Here is a 23,073-nt window from a genome sequence, read left to right on the forward strand (position 1 = left end):
CGATTTGATGTGGCAATGTGCCGGGGAGATTCAAGTTCGTTTTTGTCGACAAGTTCGTGAAGAAGGCGTTGATTTGACAAGCGATTTGGAGTTGTGGCCAGAAAACGAATCCATTCTTTACATCCTCGACTTTGACGTATCAAGTTTACATCGAAGAATACCTGAAGAAGTAAGTATTACAGTTCATCCGCAAGCACAGAAGCAAAGACATCTTTTGGTACGATTCGGCCAGCTGTCACTACTCCAAGGTAGTTATTCCGAATTGTCCGAAATTTTGAACAATCAACAAAAACTGCGTAATTTTAAAACAGTGATTTCGACAAAGAATAGCCAGCAAACACGATAAAAAATGGAAGAAATGCTTCAATTTTGTGTCCTTTTTTATCTGTGCGGGTACCGACGGACTCCATCGAGAGATAGGTTCGAGATTTTGTTAGAGCTATATAAATGTAACAATCTATTGCTGTAATTTTGAAGTTTTGGTAAAAGTAACCATGAATAGACTATTTGAACAGGTCATTTTGTACGTGCCAATATACTTTCAGTAAGCCTTTTTACTAAAAACATTCGAAACTTACCGTAAAGCTTGGAATACGTGTGTTTTTTTGCTGACCATCTGTCCATCGATGTTCTCCAAACACTCCCGGATATCCGAGTTCAAATGTGTTCGACTAAAGTCCTCGTAGAGGCGTTCCTGCAGGGGACTCAATTCACACAGCATATCCTGCGTAATCTTCGGCGGTAAATCCGTGAGCACATCCTCCTTGACTCGTCTCAGCAGAAACGGCAGTACTTGGCGATGCAGGGCTTCCATGGCTAGCGCACCTGCTTCTTGCTCTTTGGCAGAGCTCTTTGGATCACGACTAGCCAGAATCGGGCGGGAGAAACGTGTGCTGAACTGTTTTTCCGTTCCCAAAAAACCAGGCATCAGAAAATCAAACAATGACCATAACTCCAGCACATTGTTTTGAATGGGTGTTCCCGAAAGTATGAGTCGATGATTTGCAACCAACTGTTTTATGGCCTTAGAACTCTTTGTACGACCATTTTTAATGATGTGTCCTTCGTCCAGTACGCAATAGTTCCACTGCAAAGAGCTGAAGAATTCAATATCCTTACGAACAATTTCGTACGATGCCACGATCAGATTGTAGGTTCCTAATTTATGGCGAAGCCTTTCGCGATCTACCGGTAGCCCAACGTAGTGCAGTGGTCTGAGGAAACGTGTTGGAAGAAATTTTTCCACTTCATAAACCCAATGGCCAGTTAGGGTTGGAGGACAAATTACCAAACTTGGCAGTTTGGAACATTTGGGATCCAAGCCACGTTGGTAGTGGTCACCCGCCAGGATACAAATGGCTTGTAAGGTCTTACCGAGACCCATATCATCACAAAGAATACCGTGCAGTTTGTACTTGTTCAGGAACCATAACCAGTTGACACCGGACTGCTGATAGCTTCGTAGTTCAGCATTAATTTTCACCGGAATTTTAAAGTCAGGTATAGTCTTCGGCGTAAACAAATACTCGAGAAATTCCTTATCTTTGAGTTTACGGTTTTTCAGTTCTTCCGAGAGACCACGGACATCGGGCGTGATACCGTCGAGTGGCATCAACTGTATCAATGTTGCAAAACAGTGCGTCGATACGAGTCGAACTGCTTGATCCGGATCGCTCATCCTTCCTAGTAGTGGTACCACCAGCAGGACCACGTAAGGGACAATCTCCAGCTGCAACTGACTAACAATACAAGCGATGGCTTCAGCAGCACCCTGTCGCTTGATGACATTTTCGATGGAAGATAACATCGGTATAATATCTCCGATCACCATGGTCATAACGACCTGTGAATTGACCAGTGCCAGCGTAGCCAAACAGCGACCGACCATGTGTCGAATTGATTTCAGTGGATGTCTGAGTAACAGGCAAAGTTTGGGTAGCAATTGGAAGAATTGATCGTGCAGTGCTGGATCAATATGGCGTGCGGCTACCTCGATCAGTTGTAGCGACGTTACAAAGTCGTTGGTGTCCTCTTGACTTACGACGTCGCGTGTCATTCGGTCGATATATCCCTCATTGACCTGAGAGACAATTTTGTCCATCATCAACTGCCAGACGATAGGAAGCTTCTGCGGTAACGTGTCTTTGAAATACGAACAAATGGTAGTGATGGCATGAGTAGCACCGAGTCGCTGAGTTCTGGCATGTTTCCGACTAGTTTCATCGTTTTCGTTGAGTACTTCCTCTACAGTCAAGCTGTCCGTCGAAACGATGGAGGACGATGGCCTACCGGGACCGCGCGAAGTAGATGCGTTCCCATTATGCCCATCGCGAGCCTTCTGTTGGTTCATTAAAGTGATTATACCGTGGTATGGATTGGTATCACTGTTATTCGCCGGATCGTAATGACGCATATCGCGCTCCGGGATGACAATTTTAGGAGTATATTCCAAGTCGCTTTTCAACAGCATGCACAAGTTCGTTACAATTTTGTTGTTTGGACAGGGATTGCGAATGGTGACCTGATCGAGTAATTCAGCTAAATATTTAGCGGACAGCTTCTGGAGCAATTCGCATTCTTCACGTTTGATCGATTCCATCAATGGCTTGACAACTGGGTTCAACTTTTCCGGCAAACAGTGCAAACTGACGACTGCTCCGGCAAGGGACGATTGGGTGCTGATGTGCATATTATTCTGCTCCATAGCGGTATTCGCATGGGAATTGAACAACCCTCTCCGTCTTTCATCTAACATTTCGGCAACCTTCGACTTCAGTCCATATTTGGTCTTCAAATTCTCCGACATCACCGTACACAGTTGATATATTTGGTCTAAGTTGAGTACCTTCAAGTTTTCAAACTCCACCAACTGAATCTTGTGCTGCTTTAAGGTGGCCAAATAATCACGACACTCCTGCAGTAGTCGGGTGAAAAGCATCGCCACTTCGTCGTAATAAAAGTACTCGTTCAAACAGAGCTTCAGTCGATCCTGCAGCGTTTGTGGTCCCGGACGAATACTGCAATCATACGAGTACCAGAACGCTATCACAAGACTAGCGATCAGTCTTTGAAGTGCCGAACGCGACTGCAGATAGCCTAGCAGCACTTTGGTATAGCAATCGATCGGGCTTTCTATCTCCGGTGTGTACACCACACCCGGTGCGGGAAGAACCAAATAGCGGGACAGCAATCCGATCATTTTGGACGCCTTGATGCGAGCTCGTATCACGTTTCGTTCACGTATCTCAATGGGAATCGTTTCCGAACCGCCAAGGTATAACTTCTGTCGCGATGGCACACTACTGGCGGATTCGAACGAATCAAACTGACGACGTCGCTCCCGGACCTGTGACGGTTGATTTGGTTTGGCAAAGATTAACGAGGACGGATCGAACGATAGGCGAACCGGTTGCATTGCCAGGCAAAGCCAACTGGCAACGAACGGGCAGGAAGCGTGCAGCAGTGCCGAAAGCTCGGCATTCACGATCAAATTATTCCAAACGTTCTCCGCCAGTGACTGAATATCCTCGACATGTTCCACTAAAACTCGCTGGAATATGTGTCGCAAAGCTTCTTGCAGCAGAGCTGGCGGCCATTCTTGGACACCGAAATTTAATACTAAATGTTCCGAAGGATCAACCTGTAGAACGGCGTTTGTTTCGGTAGCAGCCTTCGCTAGTGCCTCAGCCGTACTGACTATGACGGATGTAGCCTTCCCGTTCATTCCATTACTACTGGATGGCGTCACTGATTCCGTCTTACTCGAATGGTAGTTACTGTTGGTCAATGTTTTCAACGTTTGCAAGGTGGATCTACGTACTGACGATGTGCAGTGACTTAGAAAGGGCCACAGTCTTGGTACTAAGATCGACATCGGTTCCATCTGGATCCAACTGGAAGCGTTTGGTAGACTTAGAATTGACGCTAGTAGTCCCATAAAACTGTTACAAGCAGAAGCGAGTTCATCCTGATCCAGCAGTAAATCCCACAGCAATTTCACAATATGAGAAACTTGTGCCTTGGACAGCAACTTTGGCAGCCACGACGCTATCGGTATGAGAGTAGCCGCTGCCACTGCCCCAACGTCGTCAACCGTATCGAAAAGTCCCGTCAGCACATCGTTGATGATCAATGGTAGAAACGTTTGTACTAGATCTTCACGAACCACCAGCATATATTTGATACCGAGCAAACCACCATGACGAACCTCCCAATCCTTCTGTTTGATGAATGTCAGCAGAATGCTGACCGTCTTGTGAACCTTATCTAATGGAAGCTGTTTCAGAACTGTTCCCAGCACCTGAGCACACGTCTCGCGTACGGGTGCTACAACTTGATCCGATACGAAATCACCGAATCGATCCAGCGCTAGGACGCAAAGTAATCTCAAAGTTGCATCTTCTAGCCAGAGCTGGTGCTGATGCTCCATTTGTTTGGTTGTCATATAGATACTCTTGCCTGCCCCTTCCGAATGACCCTTGAGTAGTTCTCGCAGTGCAGTTGCCGATCCGTGACGAGTTTCCCATCGCGGACTGAAGAGATCCAAGTATAATTTAGAGCAAAACAGCTCCAGAGGCCATTCTGTGGCATCTACCCAGGCTCCGGTTAAATCCGGAACGGGTTCATTGAACGCCAAACTATCTCCTTTGGCATCGACTTTCATTCGTTTCCGATCAGGTTCACCATCCACGATACCAGATCCATTGCTTCCGGATCCAGAGCTCCCCGATGTTACTGTGTTAATCGGATTCGGAAATGCCTTTTGTTGTTCCCGAGCTTTCCGCCGGGCTCGATTCTTCTCCCGGCAGCTCAACGTTTGACTAAATCCATCCACTGAGTTGTTGTCCAGTTTTAATATTTCCTGCACTGGCATCAGTTTCTCACTATCGCAGCGACCCTGAACCTGTCCGCTTCTATTTTGCATATCTTCGATCGATACAATATCGTCCAAATTAACGCCGGTACTGAGTCCGAGCTTTTCGTTCAATAACGCCCGTTGGCGAGCCCACTTCTCTCGGGGATCCCCCGCATCATTCTCATCAATGGCATCGAATTCCGTTCCCTCCGAACCCATCAGTCTGGCTCCTCGATGTAGCACCGCATTCAGATCGAACTTATCGAACGATAGCCGAGAGCCCTGAGTATTTGCATCAGCATCCTGTTCCACATCCGGCTTCAGCTCATCCAGTCCCTTCGGATTCCACTGGGGAACATTTTCCAGTATGGCCTGTACGGCTTGTGCAGCAGCGATCCGCGTTTCCCAGTTGTTGTTGTGCAGGTAGGTCTGCAATCGATTCAGCAGGTTGTGCAACTCGTGCGGGTGTAGTTTCTGCACTTCACCGATCTGCTTAGCTGCTGCCTTGCGCGTGACGGCCGCCGATCCCGACTCGAGCAGGATAAACAATCGATCCAAACTGCAGCAGGAAGTAAACAATTGTTAATAGATATGTGTAAATAGGGAAGCAAGGTTGAGGTTTCTGCACTTACCGCGAAGTCATGCTGACTCCAAAAGATAATGTTTAGCTAACCGGCACGACCAACTGTAATGTGACAAATCTAGAATCCAAGTAGACATGAATATGGAGAAGTCATTAGTAAAATCGAGCATCGTTCGTTCAATATATCTAAAAAAAACCGGTGGTTGAGTTTTGAGTTCGTGTGTAAGCAAGATTAGTCCAAAAGTTTGACAAAAGATAGGTCGAAATTCACTAGAATTTATAGTTGACAAGACAAAGAAAGTATCATCGATTCAGTCAATTTATTTCATAAATAATCTATCCAAATCGGGTCCTGTCCTGAGCTTTGCAGTACACTCTTGAGTACACTAGAATATGTTTAGCGCCTACGTGATTTTATGGGCATTAATCAGTTAACGTATTTAACTATCTCGAATTGATTCTGATGCCCACTTTTCTTATCTACCCATGCACGCAAAACTTCATATCGTAAAGTTAGTCATTTCCTTTCCAAACCCAATCGTCCAGGCGCAAAAACTACTTGAAAAAAAACTTCCATTACAGGGCAACGTTTTCGGTTTTCATGTGTCATTGTGAGATAATGTTACTCTATTCAATAAATAAAGTCAGAATCTCTGCAAACAATTGAATTTAATTATTTCTGGCCCTGAGCAGCGCTCATTGGATAGGTTGAACGAAGAGATAATTTAGTAAAATAGAGTTATCAGAAGTGAAACATTGAAAATATCTGATAACTGAAAGGAAAAAGAAACTTCTGCAATTGTCGCCTTTTACGACATGGAAGCAGTAACCCAGTGGGTCTATTCTTGGTTCATTTTTTTTCCGCCGGATTCCACACGGCATCTATGCTGGTACTGTCCCTACAGCCCCTGATTCTAGACATGTAGACTTTGTGTCAAAAAGTCACATTGAATATTTTGTTTTCCAAAATTTATCCAGACTGTCTTTTGAAAAGGTTTACAAATTTTTACCCAATTTTTTTCGAAGAGCTATTGTCGAAAATGATAAATCCTACAAAAAGGTGAAGAATTTTATCCATCCCTACAAGCTGCTCTAACATTGCAAGATGGACACATTCAAGGAAAAGTAAAAATTATTTCTTGTCCAAACTGAGCATTTTATCCAGCGTCTTTTTACTCAAATCTAAACTAAACTGAAAATCATAATCATCCAAGATACCAATGAAACTCAATTTGTGAGAAAATTTCACCACATACCCTGTTGCTAGTTGCCCGATATTTGCAGAAATTATCATTTAGAAACACTTTTTTCTTTCCAAAACGCCCATCTTACAATCGCCTTATTCTGAATAACGACGTATTAATTTTTCGATCGAATGTGGTTCGATCGAATCCTAGCTACCTTTGATTTTGCTAGCGTTATTAGGAATACAAATGAAATACGATCGTAAAATCGATACGACGTTATTCAGAATAAGGGCGAATATATGGAAGATTATATTTAAATAAAGAATGGTGTTTTTTTTTTGTAATTTCACTTCAAATTTTTATAATTGATTTATTTTCTCAGTGTAAAATTCGATTAGTCATTTTTTCTGTATTTTCACTCGAAAATTAGACTCATTTTGAGAACATCACCAGTATAACCATTTTTTTGAAGGATTTGTTATTTTTCTACTCTAATTGCAAAAAAAAAAAATATAAACGCCTATATCTTTTCAAAAGATAGTCTAGATCAATTTTGGAAAAATAAATTGATCAAGTGGCTTTTTGTGATAAAATCTATATACTGCCATTTTCGAATGCGATTTTGTGCGAAATTCGTCTATTCGAATCTTACACCGAAAAAAATCGGTTTTCAAAATTTAAAGTCAACTTATAAAAAGAATATTACTTTCGGATTCAATGAAACTTTATCCCAAGGTAGGTTATTAAGTTCCCTTCCAACCGACGACACGACCAGACACTCCGAAGAAAAATCGAAAATAAAAGTGTTCGTTGACGATTTACCACCAGTTACCACAATTATAGTTATCCTTCTCTTACCAGTAATATTAAACATATTTTTATAAACAGTTCTCCATCGCAAGATTAGTGCAATGTTAACTGAAAGTGAGAGATCTGTAATTCGAAAAAAAGGTCGCTGTAAGTAACATTTCAATTGAAATGTCGTCAGTAATTTTACCAAAGTGAGAAGAGAACAAGTGTCACGTCAACAGAATGCACAATGAACAACTTTGTACGCAATTTCTGGCACAACGAAACAATAGGAGGACAAAGTAATTTTCATAAATTTCATATGTTTTATTTTCATCCGATATACTCATGATTATAAGAATAATTTCGTTTTGCCAGCTATTATTACGCTTAACTGGAAATGTCATTGGCTAGTTTTACATTACATTCACCCGAAAATGTACTAGGACATGTTCGTGAAATATATTATTTACAAAATTAAATGCATAATATTCTTAAGTTTCATAAACTCTTATTAAAAAAGTTCTTCACTCCCCTTCATGGCCTGATCTATAGTTTTCGTATGTAAGCTGCAAACAGAACTTAGCTTGCGTGGGAATATCTCAGAAAAACTATAAAACTACAACATAAAAACATCGAAATAGTAAATAAGTTTTCAGTCTTTCGTTTTTCCTTCTCATGCATATTCAGATTAAGCACTAGCTTAAGATTTATTGGATATTTTCCATTTTGGCTCGTTTTGTTTTGTTGATATTTTTCAATTGTACTTTATACGTTACTAAGGTTATGGTGATTATTATTCGAAAAATAAAAATTTATCAGTCCAAGTTACCAGTTCCAGAAAAAATTCAGGTGGACTCGTTTTGACATTACGAGTTACTGAGGGGTACTTAAATTTACGATAGAGTTTTGATAGACGAGTGGCAGGTCGTGTCGTCGTTCCAATTGTCCATGTATTGTAAGGCGGACAGTTCTATGAAAAAAATGTTCCTAAATAAAACTTTTTCTTCTCTATTACTGATACTTTTTGCAAATATTCTGCAACCAGTATTTTGTAAAATCTTCTCCCATATTGATATTCATTAAATTTTTGGATGATGATGACTTTCAGTTTAGTTTATAGAATAAAGACACTGTAACTTTTTTTTATAAAAAAAATGTTTGTTTTTTGTAAATTGATTTCAAAGTTTCAAAGCAATTTTCTGCAGTGTGTGTCTCGATATGGAAGTTTTTCAGTATTTCAGTTGGAAAACTTGACTGACTTTGTGAAAATCAATAGTTTCATACTTTCAAATATAAATGGTTGAAACGTTTCACCCTTTTTAAAAGAGAGTCTAGATCAATTTTGGAAAAACAAAGTATACAATGTGACATTTTAAGACAAAGTCTACATGTCCAGAAAGTGTCATTCAGATCTGAGAAAATTTTACCAACTGCGAATATGATTTAGTGCGAAATTCGTCATATTTATGTCAATTATAAAATTAAAATTTTTCATCAAAATAATTCATCCAAAAAAATTTCAAGTAATTATATAACAGTTCGGCTGAAAAGTTCGTATCGTTTAATAGTAACACACATTTTTTTGCCAAAATTCGTTTTTATTATTCAACATAATTGCCATCAGAGGCGATACAGCGATTATAGCGATCTTCCAACTTTTCGATACCATTTTAGTAGTACGATTTGTCCTTTGCCTCAGAATAGGCCTCAGTTTCAGCGATTACCTCTTCATTGCTTCTAAATTTTTTACCAGCGAGCATTCTCTTGAGGTCGGAGAACAGGAAAAAGTCACTGGGGGCCAAATCTGGAGAATACGGTGGATGAGGGAGCAATTCGAAGCCCAATTCGTTCAATTTCAGCATAGTTTTTATCGACTTGTGACACGGTGCATTGTCTTGATGAAACAAAACTTGTTTCTTCTTCAAATGAGGCCGTTTTTTTGAAATTTCGTCCTTCAATCGCTCTACTAACGCTATATAATAGTCAATGTTGATGGTTTTTCCCTTTTCAAGGTAGTTGATGAAAATTATACCATGCGAATCCCAAAATACAGACGCCATAACCTTACCGGGCGATTGTTGAGTCTTTCCACACTTTGGGTTCGGTTCATCGCGTGCAGTCCACTCAGCTGACTGTCGATTGGACTTCGGAGTGAAGTGATGGAGCCATGTTTCGTCCATTGTTATATATCGACGAAAAAAATCGGTTTTATTTCGATATAACAGCTCCAAACACTGCTCAGAATCATCAATTCGTTGTTGTTTTTGATCGATTGTGAGCTCACGCGGCACCCATTTTGCACAAAGCTTTCTCATATCCAAATATTCGTGAATAATATGTCCAACACGTTCCTTTGATATCTTTAGGGTGTCAGCTATCTCGATCAACTTCACTTTACGGTCATTGAAAATCATTTTGTGGATTTTTTTCACGTTTTCAGCGGTAACAGCGTCTTTTGGACGTCCACTGCGTTCATCGTCTTCGGTGCTCATATGACCAGTACGAAATTTTGCAAACCACTTACGAATTGTTGCTTCGCCCGGTGCAGAGTCTGGATAACACTCATCAAGCCATTTTTTGGTATCGGCGGCACTTTTTTTCATCAAAAAGTAGTGTTTCATCAACACACGAAATTCCTTTTTTTCCATTTTTTTCACAATAACAAAAGTAGCTTCACTCAAAATGCAATATCTCACAAACTAATAATCAGACAGCTGTCAAATTTATACACGTATCTTTTGAAGGTTGGTACTAACTGAAAATGGTATGGATTTAATTCTAGTGGCGCCCTCTCATAGAAACGATACGAACTTTTCAGCCGATCTGTTACATATTTTTTCATGCGTAATCATCATGTTCTGAAATCCCCTCCCAAAAAAATTCTGGATACGCACCTGCTGATGGGTATATTTTCAGGCATATCTCTGCTACAATAGTAATCTTTGCAACATAAATTCAGGCGTCGTGTTTTAAAATATGGAGATTTCAAATATGAATTAAATGATATGGTAAATGATCGTATTTTTTACGCGATTCGTTCAATTTTTAATTTTTTGACATTAACTTATGTCTCAAATGCTAACATTGTGAAAAGCACATAGCGAATGTCATATGAAGATTAATTCAATTCATTTAATCTGAATACTTGATTTTACGTTTCGTCTTAGACTCGTCAGTGCAGAGCAGTTTATGTTGAACTGATACCTCCGACCTGACGGTTCAACATAAACCACTAGGCAGACGTAAAGTTAATGCTATTTGCAAAACACTTCTTTGATATTACACCTAAGTGTAATATCAAAACTGACGTCCCGAACGAAACAAGTTTCGGCTTACTAGCCGTACAGATTGTGATAAGTTTAAGGCTAGTAAGCCGAAACTTGTTTCGTTCGGGGCGTCAGTTTTGATACATACTACTATACATAAATTTTACCAACTGCGAATATGATATGAATGAATTGATACATACTACTATACATACTATAAGTATGTTTAGGTTAATTGCTTCAAGTTTGAATTCGTATTTGAGAAATTACTTAAACGAACTGTGCGAAAAAAATGTGTGAATGAAAACCAAACTTCATATGGAAATCTTGCACATTCTTTTGTTATAAATCGCGGAATGATTTTTTATATTTTAAACTGGTTTAATCAATAAAGCCTGTGTTGTTATATCTATGGAACATATTAAACAGGGGTTGAACAGGATAATTTTTAGAAGTTTTATTGCAAGGTGTTTAAAATTTCTAGCCGACTTTTTTTTAGATTTCGCTTGCTCTTAGAATGTTGTTCTAGATACAACAGTAAATTCAAATATATAAGAATACATTCAGATATATTCATACAAAATGTAACGCTGGTGTTTGCCAAATGGAAAGTGTTGCCGTGCATAGTGCGTTCATTATCTTTTAGGATGTCAATTCCCGGTGGATAAAAAACACAATCAATTTATAATAATTCATAATGAATAACTCTGAATATCTAGCAAACATTTCAAGTAGTTGTTGTTTTTCAACATCTGCATTTTTCCTCCCCATTTATCTATTAAGCAATCCATAACATCACTTGAGACAGAAGGTTCAAAGTGATATCCGGGTAGAAAATTGTAGTTACGAATATTGAATAAAATACATTCCTCAAGTAATGCATTTTCAGATCATGATTAATTTTCATGGGAGAAGACTTATTGTTAAAATAATTACAATCATTGTAAAAAGTTAGAATGATTACAGTCGTCAGCAATGAAAGCAGACTTTTTGCTTTGTACAAATCCCTAAACCCTCAGGTCGTGCTCTCATCAGTATTCAGCTGCAAAATACTGGATCAGGATTCGGGAACTGAATTTTGGATTGATTCAAGAGAAAAATTTGTAAATGAATTCTAAAACTGAATTCCGAATCTATTCTGGTCCACCTGAATCCTGTATTTGATTTCTGGTATAGAATTAGTTTCAAAATTCTATTTCAGAATTCAGTTCCAGAATTCAGAATTAATATATTCCCTAAGAACATTGTTTCCTATTATGTAAATCTATCATGCCGGTTGGTTCAGGTCCAGAGCTCAGTTCCAGCCTCAAGAATTCAGTTCCGTATTGAATCAATTGCGGGACGTTCGCAGAGTCAGTTTCCCTTCAAAGAAGATCGATTGCGTCATCCTGCTGTTGGTCGTTTGCATTGGAACAAAATACGAAGAAAAGTAGACAACGGTGGGGAGCATTCTGTAAAATCAGCCCTTCTAATGTCTCCAAATGTTACTATAAAGATTGTTTCTTTGTAAATCGGAGATGAAAACTATCAGTTTAATTCCAATCTATAAACATTTTATTAACTTTGTGCAATTTTGGCAGTGCAAAACTCGAACCAAACGAGAGCGAATAACGTCAGCCTTCGACTGCTTCGCGTTTGAAAAAAATAGTCCGAACAGTGTTTATTATCGTAGAAAAATGAAATAATCAATATCAAAATTCTGTATGTTGCTATTTATTCTACTTTCTTGTGTTCCGCGTTATTTAATTGTGCGGTAGAAAATATTTGTCGCCAATAAGTCAATTTTTGGTATAAATGCACCGTTACAATTCTGGAAGCAAAGCAGTAAATGCTGCGAAATTCACACAATCAACTAATACGAACGATTTTCATTTTTATACGTATTCACGTTATCCAGTTATGTCTGTGACATTACTCACCCGCCTTTTTTAGACACAACTGTCGTGCAATAATAGTTTACAACGAGTTGCAACGATTCAATCAAGTGTATCACTTGTGCATAAATAACACATGGATCAATAAGTCCCGAGACTAACAATGGAAACAACATTTTTTTTGCAAAATTTTTTTTATTCAACATAATCACCTTTTAGGGTGATACAATGGTTCCAATGTTTATCCAATTTTTCAATACCATGTTTATAAAAAAATTTATCTTTCGCTTCAAAATAAGCTTCAGTTTCAGCGATGACCTCCTCATTTGAGCCAAATCTTTTTGCCTGGAGCATTTTTTTAAGATCAGCAAAGAGCCAGTAGTCACTGGGGGCTAAATCTGGCGAGTATGGGGGGTGAAGAAGCAGCCCAATTCGTTCAATTTCGCCATTGTTTTCATCGACTTGTGGCAGGGTGACTCGTTGCTGTTTTTGTTCCATCGCAAGCAATCGCGGCACCCACTTGGAAAAAATCTTTTTCATGCTCAATTTTTCATGAAGAATAGTAAATACACTTCCATATGATATCTGTGTAATCTCAATATAATTTTTGTCACTTCACTCACATTTTCCGGTGTAACGGCTTCCACAGGTCTACCCGAGCGTTCCGCGTCATTTGTGTCGGTACGACCACGTTTAAACTCGGCGAACCACCGACAAATCGTTGCTTTTGATGGACAAGAGTCCGGATAACATTTTTCAATCCATTGTTTCGCTTGCACGGTGTTTTTACCCATTAAAAAACAATGTTTTATCAAAACACTAAACTCGGTTTTTTTCATTTTTTAAACAAACTACAAAACGACTTTACTCCAACCTCGATAACTCAGCTGTTTCTGGTAGGATCGACTTAAAATTTTGACCCGTTTCAAGCAAAGGTTAGTACGCTAGAAAGACGTGGTTACTGGTTTACTACGAGCGCCATCTCTGCTTTAGTCTCGGAACTTATTGATCCATGTGGTCATTGCTCCTAAGTTACAACGATCTGCATGCAAAAAAAATGCATTTGCCCTTTTTAAATTCAGTCTTGAGTTAATTTTTTTTCTCTCTATTTATGCAAACTTATGGAGCAAATCGATCCTGTTTTTGCCACTTTGCCTGTTGTTAATTTCTAGAATTGCTCTTAGGTTAAGTACATCAAAAATACTAGAAAATTAGCATCATAATAAAATAGAGAAAAATAGTCTTATTTTGGCAGAAGTACAAGTAAATAAGTTAAACAAAATCGGGACATAATTAAACGAAATTAATAAAACCAGTTTCACAAACCTACCTTCTTCATACTACAAGGACAGATGATAATTCAGTTTGGGACGTTAAAAACTCTTATTATGATGTTCTTATCTGCAATTGTTTTATTTAAATTGGGATTTGTAGATTTCCAAATTTTGGAAGTTGTATGAAAATACAAGTCGTTCTACAGGCCGAAGTCATTAACCGAAAGCACATTAAAGTATAACACAGAACACCGATTTTGGCTTCGATTCTATACAACACCGTTAAGGTGAACGGCATCCCCTTCAATATCAAATATCTATTCACTTGACATTCCATTTTCCAACATAAAACAACAACACCAACAGTTTATGTTATCAACAAGAATATATTTGTTGTTTTTCTAGGTACATTGTGTCGAGAAATGGTCGAACAACTAAAGCTTTCCAATTTGAAACCTTGCATGTTAAAGTTAGCGATCCTTGAAAACAGATTTTATGTCGGTAATGAACAATTGATTCCACTACAATAAATGTTCTAACGAGCAGAGAAGACTACAATCAATATCACCTTCTACGATGGCCGTCGATGTGCATATGAATGGGAATGGACAAATTATTATCGAGCACTGCAAACATACATCACCAAGTGGCAAACAGACACTAGCTTAAAAGGGTTAGTTAGTTAGTACACTGTGCAACTACGGCCACTACCGCGCCACATATTTTTTAGCACTCCACTCGGTCCGTCCCCGTGCGTGTGGGAAGGGCGAGGCATGCGTGCATTGTGCTTATGAAAACGGATACCTAGTAATTTCAAATTCCGCGCAGTGTGTTCCAACGATCGGCCCCTGCTAGGGCCAACTTAGCCTACCCGAGAGAGAGAGAACCGACACTGTGAGTTGTAAATGTGAGTTCGGATATACATTTTATGCAAAACCTCGACCACTTACTTAGCACATTCGGCATGTTCCATGTGTGTCTCATTTCCGAGGAAAATTCGGAAGCTAATAGTAAACAGTTTCACCCGGCTGCGCACCTCCCGACGTCACCTATCGTGTAACGAAATTTCTGTTTGATCAAATTTTACATTTCATATGACAATGAAACGGTATGTAGCAAACGTAGCGAGCACACATACCGAGTTATCAGAGTCTACATTAGACTGGTCAAATTTTTGAGAATTAGCTGCACCGGTCCTTAGTAAAGCTTGTTTCAGATAGAATTGGAACAAAGACAATTGCCTGTATTTCAGTTATTTATTATTGAATTCAAGATCTTTTTTTACACAAATGTAGCGTTTTTTCATACTTTTAAGAAAAAATACGGATAAAATTATTCGTCACGGTTTCGAAGGAATTCTTGATTTTTTTCTGTAACACGGTTCATTAGGCGGCGCACACCTTCTTCGTCCATCGTTTTAGATATCTTATTCCACCAGGTCGTCGAATGATTGATGTCTTTGACAACCTTTCCCTTTGCCTTGAGTCTCCTCTTCATGATTGCCCAGTATTTCTTAATAGGGCAGAACTGGGGGCAGTTGGGTGGGGTAAGGTTTTTCGGAATAAAACTGGACCCCTTTCTCTGCATACCATTCTTGAACGACTTTGCTGTAATGACAGCTTGCCAAATCTGGCCAAAACATTACGGGATGGTTTCTGGGATCGAATGAACGGCAAAACTCGTTTTTGGAGACACTCTTTTTGGTATAGTTCCGATATCATTGTCTGATTTATAACGAAAACTTTCGTTTTTGTGCCACAGCTGCAAATGCCCTGCCAAATCATAAATTTTCTTGCAAATTTGTCGGCAAAAACAAATTTAAATTTGGCTGGAACATCCCCCCGAGCCGTTGCCAAGTAAAATTTTTGACCTGGGATTTGCCCGAAGTCAGCCTTGACATAGGTTTCATCGTCCATCAGAAGACACCCGTCGAACTTGGTCAGCACCTGGTCATATAGTTTCCGAGCACGAATTTTGACCACACTATTCTGTTTTATGGTCCGATTTGGCTGTTTGTTAGCTCGATACGACTTGATTCCTTCCCGGAGTCGAGTCCTCCTCACGGTACTATGGGCAGCACCGAATTTTCTGGCCAAATCACGGTCCGACAGATTAGGATTCCACTCCGACGATTGGCTTGAGGCTTCCGAATCGTCGTCAACGTTTCCTTATACCGTTTGATAACGCGCCTTACGGCATTTCTGGGCAATTTCAGCTGTTTAGCTAGCCTAGATGCAGACCACAATGGATTTTCCAAATAACTGTGCACAATTTTTTCCCTTCTTTCGGCTTCCATGTTGATTGTTTACAAAGTACAGTCGATTTGCGGAATGTCAAAAATCATACGTGAAGCTGACTAAATTTCCGACACGTGGGCGCCAAGAACTTCCAAATCCGTCCACCAGGAGCGCCACAATATGAACAAAAGTTTGTTCCAATTTTAAATGAAGCAAGCTTTAATTGTACGAAATTCCTACAAATAAATCGTATCATCTTATTCAAGCCGTTCCATATTTTATTCATTTAATTCAATAATTAAGTTAAAAGCTGTAACATATATCATTATCAAATTGTAACACTAATTGATTGTATCTGATGATGTTTTCAGTACCGTCAATCTCACCAACCATGGGATGGTTCTTTCAATTTTACTAAAGTTGAACGTAAATACGGCATCCAAAATTGTGATCTTTGACATATATATTCTACATTGCATTCAGGCATATCCTTATTAGATTCGCATATCTTCATCTGGCATTGATAGTATTGTACAGTAATGAGTAACGCACGAAAATATTTTTGTTATATTTTTTGCACCCTCCAATTATTTTTATAATGCGTTTTCAAAATGTTACTCGTTAATATATGGATATTCCGGCGAATTTGAGCAAAACAAAGCCTTGTTAATTACATTCCTGTAGTGGAATTTGACCTTCTGTTTCAGCAGACTTCGCAGCTAATTCAGAGTGTACAGAACCATTGCATGACTGGTGCTACGATTCGGGCGAATTTGAACGACTTTTAAAATGTCATATGGTTTTAAAAAGGCACTGTCAGGCCTTCAAAATGATGTATTTGAGTTTATTGTTTCATCTATCTAGATATGAGTTAAAAAGTTTTTTTTTCAATTTGACCATTGTTTATTGGAAAATATAACCCAATTTTTTATTTAGTAATTCTCAGAAAGTGTATTTATTGATGAATAAATTGATTCATAATTTAAGCAAAAAAACTGTGGAAGTAGTGGTATTTTTTCGCAAATAGTAAACATTACCTAGCATTAGCAGGTGCTAATAAAATCGGGTAATCTCTAGATTCTGTCCGATTTAGCTCAAATTTTGCAATCTATTAAATCTTATTTAAATTTCAAAAAATCAAATGTTTACATGTATATGATAGTTTCCAATATTTTACTGCATGGAAGAAGCAATGTAAATTTGCCTTAATTTTATGTCATGTCAATGTATGTACAAAGATAAAAATATTTTGTGAATTTACATCTTTTCTTATGGCCATATTTGGAGAATTCACAGTTACTTGACTTCTTGGCGACAAGTATTGACACTTTTTTCCAATCTTTTTCGACTGTCCCAGAAAGTATGGACGCAACCAAAAACCGCTACCATTTCGCAATGGTTCAGAATCTGTCTGCTGCGTCCTGTTGTTTACACTCTTCTCTAACCACTTGTGCAGTTGTTTATCAGTTTTCATTAGTTTGTTTCGGAATGCGTGGACTTTCAGCAGGACAACGTCGAAAAATTGTGTACAAATGGTGCACAGAACGCGGACTGTCACTGAGAAAGATAGCAAAAATGGGAGGAGTAAGTGAAAAAGCCGTGCGAAATGCAATCAGGAAGTTCGGTGAGGATAACACTTTTGAGGATAAACTGAAAACGGGTCGAAAAAAAGGTCCTGCTAACCGTCAGTTGGATAAACGTATACTGAAGGCGTTCGAGCAAAAGAAGGAGGTTTCAGTTCGGGATGTGGCCAAAAAGTGGGCACTTCGAAGTCAAATGTTCCTCGTGCTAAAGAACGTTTGAATCTTCGAACCTATAAGAAGCAGAAACAACCAAAACGTAATCCGAAACAAGAAGCATCGATCAGGCCAAGGGTTCGAAAGCTGTACAATACGATTTTTTCTGGAAATTTGAACTGCATAATCATGGACGAGGAAACCTATGTGAAACTCGATTACAAATCCTTGCCGGGACCACAATGTTATACGGTGCGAGAAGGGTATATGTTAAACCAGTCCGAGACATCGATTGAAGTTGAAAAATTTGGTAAGAAAGCTATGGTCTGGCAAGCAATTTGTAGCTGCGGTAAGATTTCGAAACCCTTCATCACCACTGCTTCAATGAACAGCGAAATATACATCAAGGAATGTTTACAAAAACGACTTCTACCCATGATTCGAAGCCACAAGGATCCTGTTGTCTTCTGGCCAGATCTCACTTCTTGCCACTACTCGAAATCAACGGTACAATGGTATACTACCAAAAATGTCACTTTCGTCCCAAAAGACATGAATCCACCAAATTGCCCACAACTTCGACCAATTGAGGAATTTTGGGCATTAACGAAGGCACATCTTAGGAAACATGTCTCGGCAGCCGAAACCATTCAACAGTTCGAAAAAGATTGGAAAAAAAGTGTCAAAACTTGTCGCCAAGAAGTCTGTACGAAATTTAATGAGGAACGTTCGCAAGAAGGTGCGCCAGCTAGTCTACAATGGCTAAGTAGCAAATGTTGAGAATAATATTCTGTTGTTGTAGTCTAATATTATCAGTACATCGAATAAAATTTGAATAGCTAACACTTGTGAATTATTTACAGCGAAATCAAAGTGCCTCCATACATTCTGGGACAGTCTTTACTAATCTTTACAAAATGACATAGGTTTACTGAGATTTTTATGACGATTCATGCTGGAAGACTTGAAAATAAGCCTTATTCTGAATATTGTCAGCTCACTTATGCAATGCGCATCTCCCACGCATTGTTAAATTTCTAGTAATAAGATCTATAGTCAGTTATAATTAGAATTAGCATTCGGTTATGTCTCCAGGAACAGGTATTACAACGAAACAGGGTGGCAAGTGAATTAGCGAATTAAATTTTCCCGGTTTTTAGAACAGGCCCAAATAGCCCAAATGTTCAACATTTTTTTTAATATTTTTCTCATTCAAGCTTCAAGTAGAAATCCCATGCCCAAAAGAACATGGAGAGCTGAGAAATTAAGTGTTTTCGGGTATCTCCTTGGAACTACGTTTAAAAATCTCATCTAGAGTTTGTCTAAACGTTCATCTTCTGAACTGACAGTACCACCCAGCTCAATGTATTCCATCTTTATTTTGTATGTTACTTCGTCGGTAACTTCGATGTAACAATAGGATTGAAACAAGAAACATGTCTGGCCAACGGTGATGAAAGTGATTAGTCTTGCATTTCACGATGGAATGAGGCATAAAAATTCTTGCAGTTTTCTCGAAAAATCAACACATTTCATTCAGACTTTACGGCTTGTTCCAGCAATGCAATTAAGCGCAGTTTTCACATCAAATTCGATTATTGTTGGTGTTTTATAAGTTGACAGAAATATCATCAAGCGTTTTAAATAAAAAAAATTTTAAACCCTTATAATTAAGATTGAAATATTTATTTTCTAAACTCCTGAAAACCTAATAGTTGTACCGAAATAATTAGTTTTATTGAACCGCCCTTTCGTTTTACTGAAACTTTGTATGTTTCTTCGAAAATAATATGAGAGCTGCAAATTATATTCTGTAGTAAACAGATTCAATAGTAGTGAGTGCTTTTTGCATGTGTACTACCAATTCCAGTGTACTATAAGATTTCTCAAACCAGCAAACATTCCGAAAGACGCAGCTGATTTGTATACATACTCAAAGAATTCGATTACTTTCATTTCTATTGAGAAGAATAGAGAACTATCATTATTTTATAAAGAACTCCAGTTCACTCACTCTTCGAGAAGAATTAGATCTTTTGGACCGTTCACGAACTGACCATCTCTAGTGTATTCCAATACTATTTTAGCCTAGTATAGTCTAGAAAAATGTTGAAAATGAATGAACTAAGGAACAACTCTCCTCCCGTAAAACAGATGACTTCTAACAACATATACGATATTTATTCAAAGTTGGATTTTAGCGAGACAGAACAATATCCTTCTAGAATGCTTAAAATGTACGCAAGTCACTTTGGAAAAACGGCATTTATTTATTTATTTAACACAACAACAATCTATGCCTCTAGCGATTGAGATGATCTAAATTAAACATAGATTCACCGAACAAATCAAACCATCTTCTAAACCTTTCTACACACTAAGATTCGATGCCGTTGTTTGGTATTTTTTTTTTGGCGAAAACTTTCGGTAATCAATAGAAATTAGATTCATTTGGTTCACAGTCAGCAATTACCGAACGATCGGTAATCAATTAATTACCGAACGTTCAGCTGTTGAAAATTCGGTAAAAATTTACCGAATTCTGCGAAATTTTCTAAGTGTGTAAGGTTCTTACAAACTCTGAAAAAACAATTTCAGCTGTCAAAGAAGGAAATGAAATATTTCTTGCATTTCTTGCAGTGGATAAGGTGACGTAGACAGCTCTGCCCATTTTGTGAATCCTATTTAAATCAATACCAAGATTACTACACAAGTATTGACACTTTGATATTACTGAGACAAATTTTGATGAAATTAGGGGAATCATTGGTTGACACTTAAAAACATGAAGGATCCCAAGAATTCTGCTTAATTTATTAAACATGTTACCTGATGTTACTTTTACCATTATGCATACTTATTCTGAAATGTAACAGAAATCCAGCAGAAGCATCCAAATTATCCTCATTTTTCATTATTAGCATTCATTGTGCTGTTAATGATGACAACTAAGTAAGAAAGCTCTTATTGATTTAAAATTGCTGTCAAACCCATGCAAAAACCGTTGAATGAGACATGGGGTGTAGGCCTCATTTCCGATGGATTGTGCACTAGTGAACTTGTGTGCGACAATAAGATGTTTCAACTTCTCGTTCAGACACAACATTGAGTATTCCCTACAACGTTTCATTTGTTGTATTAGGAAAATCACGACGCTGAAAATCGTTACTAAGATTAGGCTGGTAAATTTTTTCTCGGATTTGCACTACAATTCCCGACTTTTTCCCGGTTTTCCCGGTGCAACCAAATTCCCGATTTATACCCGGGTTTCCCGATTTTCCCGGTCACTTGCCATCCTGGACAAAAATATTGCGTGATATGATAAGCCGGAGAGTTAAACGAATAACTTTCCAAATTCAAGATCGTTTTTTCGTAAATAAAATTGGTCCCGAGCGAGGGACGCATCAAAGGTGGTAACCCTAGACGTCTAGAATAAAAAAAACGATATCGGGAATTTTATATATTCCTTCCTTTGGTGCTTTTCAAGTTGAAAATCAAAAAAAAAGGAGCTAGCTAGAATTTCAAATTGATAATTTTAGTAGAACTATTAATTGTTACCGTTCGGAGCCAAAACGAGTGGAAAATATTGCCAAGTGTCCTAAATCACGCGTACACATCCAGTATCTTCTCATATGTAACGTTCATTGGCTAATTAAATCCGCAAATTTACATAGAAAATTTCCGGTTTCCGTTTGAATAATCTACGGATACGTAAAATTTTCCGAAATCCCCATATCTAAAAAGGTTTTCGTAGATCTGGCATCGGTGTTTTGATTGGTATATAATCAAAAAACGTTTCCTAATAAATTAGAAAATGTGAAAGCTTCAAGACAGTTTAATGGAAAATTGTTTTTGTGTGGATAATAATTTTAATGTTTACCGAAGATACTCTACTCAAGTTATACTATCAGGTCAAGTTCAATTGCTAGGCACTTGAGAGTGGAAAAAAGGGAAAAAAAGGTGAAATGAAGAATACGTTAACGTTGTTTAAGAAGGCTCATTTATAGATATGTTGTTTTGCTACTCAAAATGATACTCTCCAATGAGTGACGTTTTAGATTTTCGCATGTTCTTGAAACACAAAATATTCACGAAAAATCGTTAAACACCACCCTAATGTGTATATTTTCTATCGCATGTAAAACACAGATCATCTTTTGTGAGCGCCTATAGTTGCTAGCGCGCTTCAGTAAACACATTGCTGCGTGTATGTGTTTGTGTTTGTGAATTTAATGTAATCTGTCCACAACGCAATTGAGCTTCCCGGTCCTCATTGGAAACATCATTAGATGCAAGATTGGATTACGCCATGTCAGCTGCTGCTATGGAACTGCCGGCGGTTGGCACCAGGCAAACGTTTGGGTTTGTATTGCAAATGGGAATTGTAGTAATGATGTTTACCAAGTCATTCGATTACCGGGGATGGGAATTAAATTCACTCCGTTGGGCTATATAAGTCGAGTTAATCATTCCTTGTTCAAGTTCCGATGAACAATTTCTGCGTTAGTATCGCACTGCGACAAACTACAAGGCAGTACACATATTAAATTTTATTGACGAGCATCCATGACCTATGATACTTCTCTAGAAATAATGAAGAACAGACGCAGTATTCAATTTCCAGTAGAATGAGTTAGTGTCTTACTACATGACTTGCAAACGAGAAATATTCGCGCGGATGGATGTTTCAAATGAGCTCGCATTGCAACCAAAATGTGAACAATGAACCCATCTATCGAATGCAAAGAATGTGGTTCTAATTTTCGCATATATTCTGCTAATACGTGATAATACACATTTTTTCTCTCTCGCTCATTAAAATATAGACCTCCCAATGTCGGAATACAATGCTCATAGACTAAATACAAGCATCGTTTTTTTTTCAACACAAGACTTGCAATAAAAATCATCCTCACGTTAATTTACCAAGTAAACAGTGATATGGGCTCTCTTTCGTTTTTGCTCAGTAACATGAGTCAGATAATAATCTATCCTTCGCAGTGAGATGATGAAGCGCCGTCAATGCTAACTCGTACCAAACACACGCTGTATCACAGCTTCCACTTTTCTATAGTGGTCAACTCGAAGACGATAGGTTGGTATTTTATCAAATAACGCACCAGTGGAATGGGACAAAAACAATCATTTTTTTACACTTTATGCACTAACAAAAGCGCAAATGAGCGTGAATCGGATAGCTGTGCGGTTTTTATCGAAACTATTGACAAGGGTAATCATTTTTAGTTTGCAATTTGGAAAATGATCCTTG

The 23,073-nt window shown here is 38.4% G+C and overlaps 1 protein-coding gene across 1 annotated transcript in view; it reads right to left on the reverse strand.

The window, feature by feature from the left end:
* LOC131426883 (TATA-binding protein-associated factor 172) overlaps nucleotides 1-23,073 on the reverse strand; it is a 30,771-nt gene that overhangs the window by 6,356 nt on the left and 1,342 nt on the right. Inside the window, exons 2-3 of the mRNA XM_058589634.1 lie at nucleotides 5,488-5,556; nucleotides 579-5,414 (exon numbers count right to left, since the gene is read on the reverse strand). Of these exons, the coding sequence (XP_058445617.1) occupies nucleotides 579-5,414; nucleotides 5,488-5,498 (4,847 nt within the window). The 5' untranslated portion in view covers nucleotides 5,499-5,556. The remainder of the gene's footprint in view (nucleotides 1-578; nucleotides 5,415-5,487; nucleotides 5,557-23,073) is intronic.

Source organism: Malaya genurostris, chromosome 2, assembly GCF_030247185.1.
Source record: "Malaya genurostris strain Urasoe2022 chromosome 2, Malgen_1.1, whole genome shotgun sequence".
Lineage (NCBI taxonomy): Eukaryota > Metazoa > Arthropoda > Insecta > Diptera > Culicidae > Malaya > Malaya genurostris.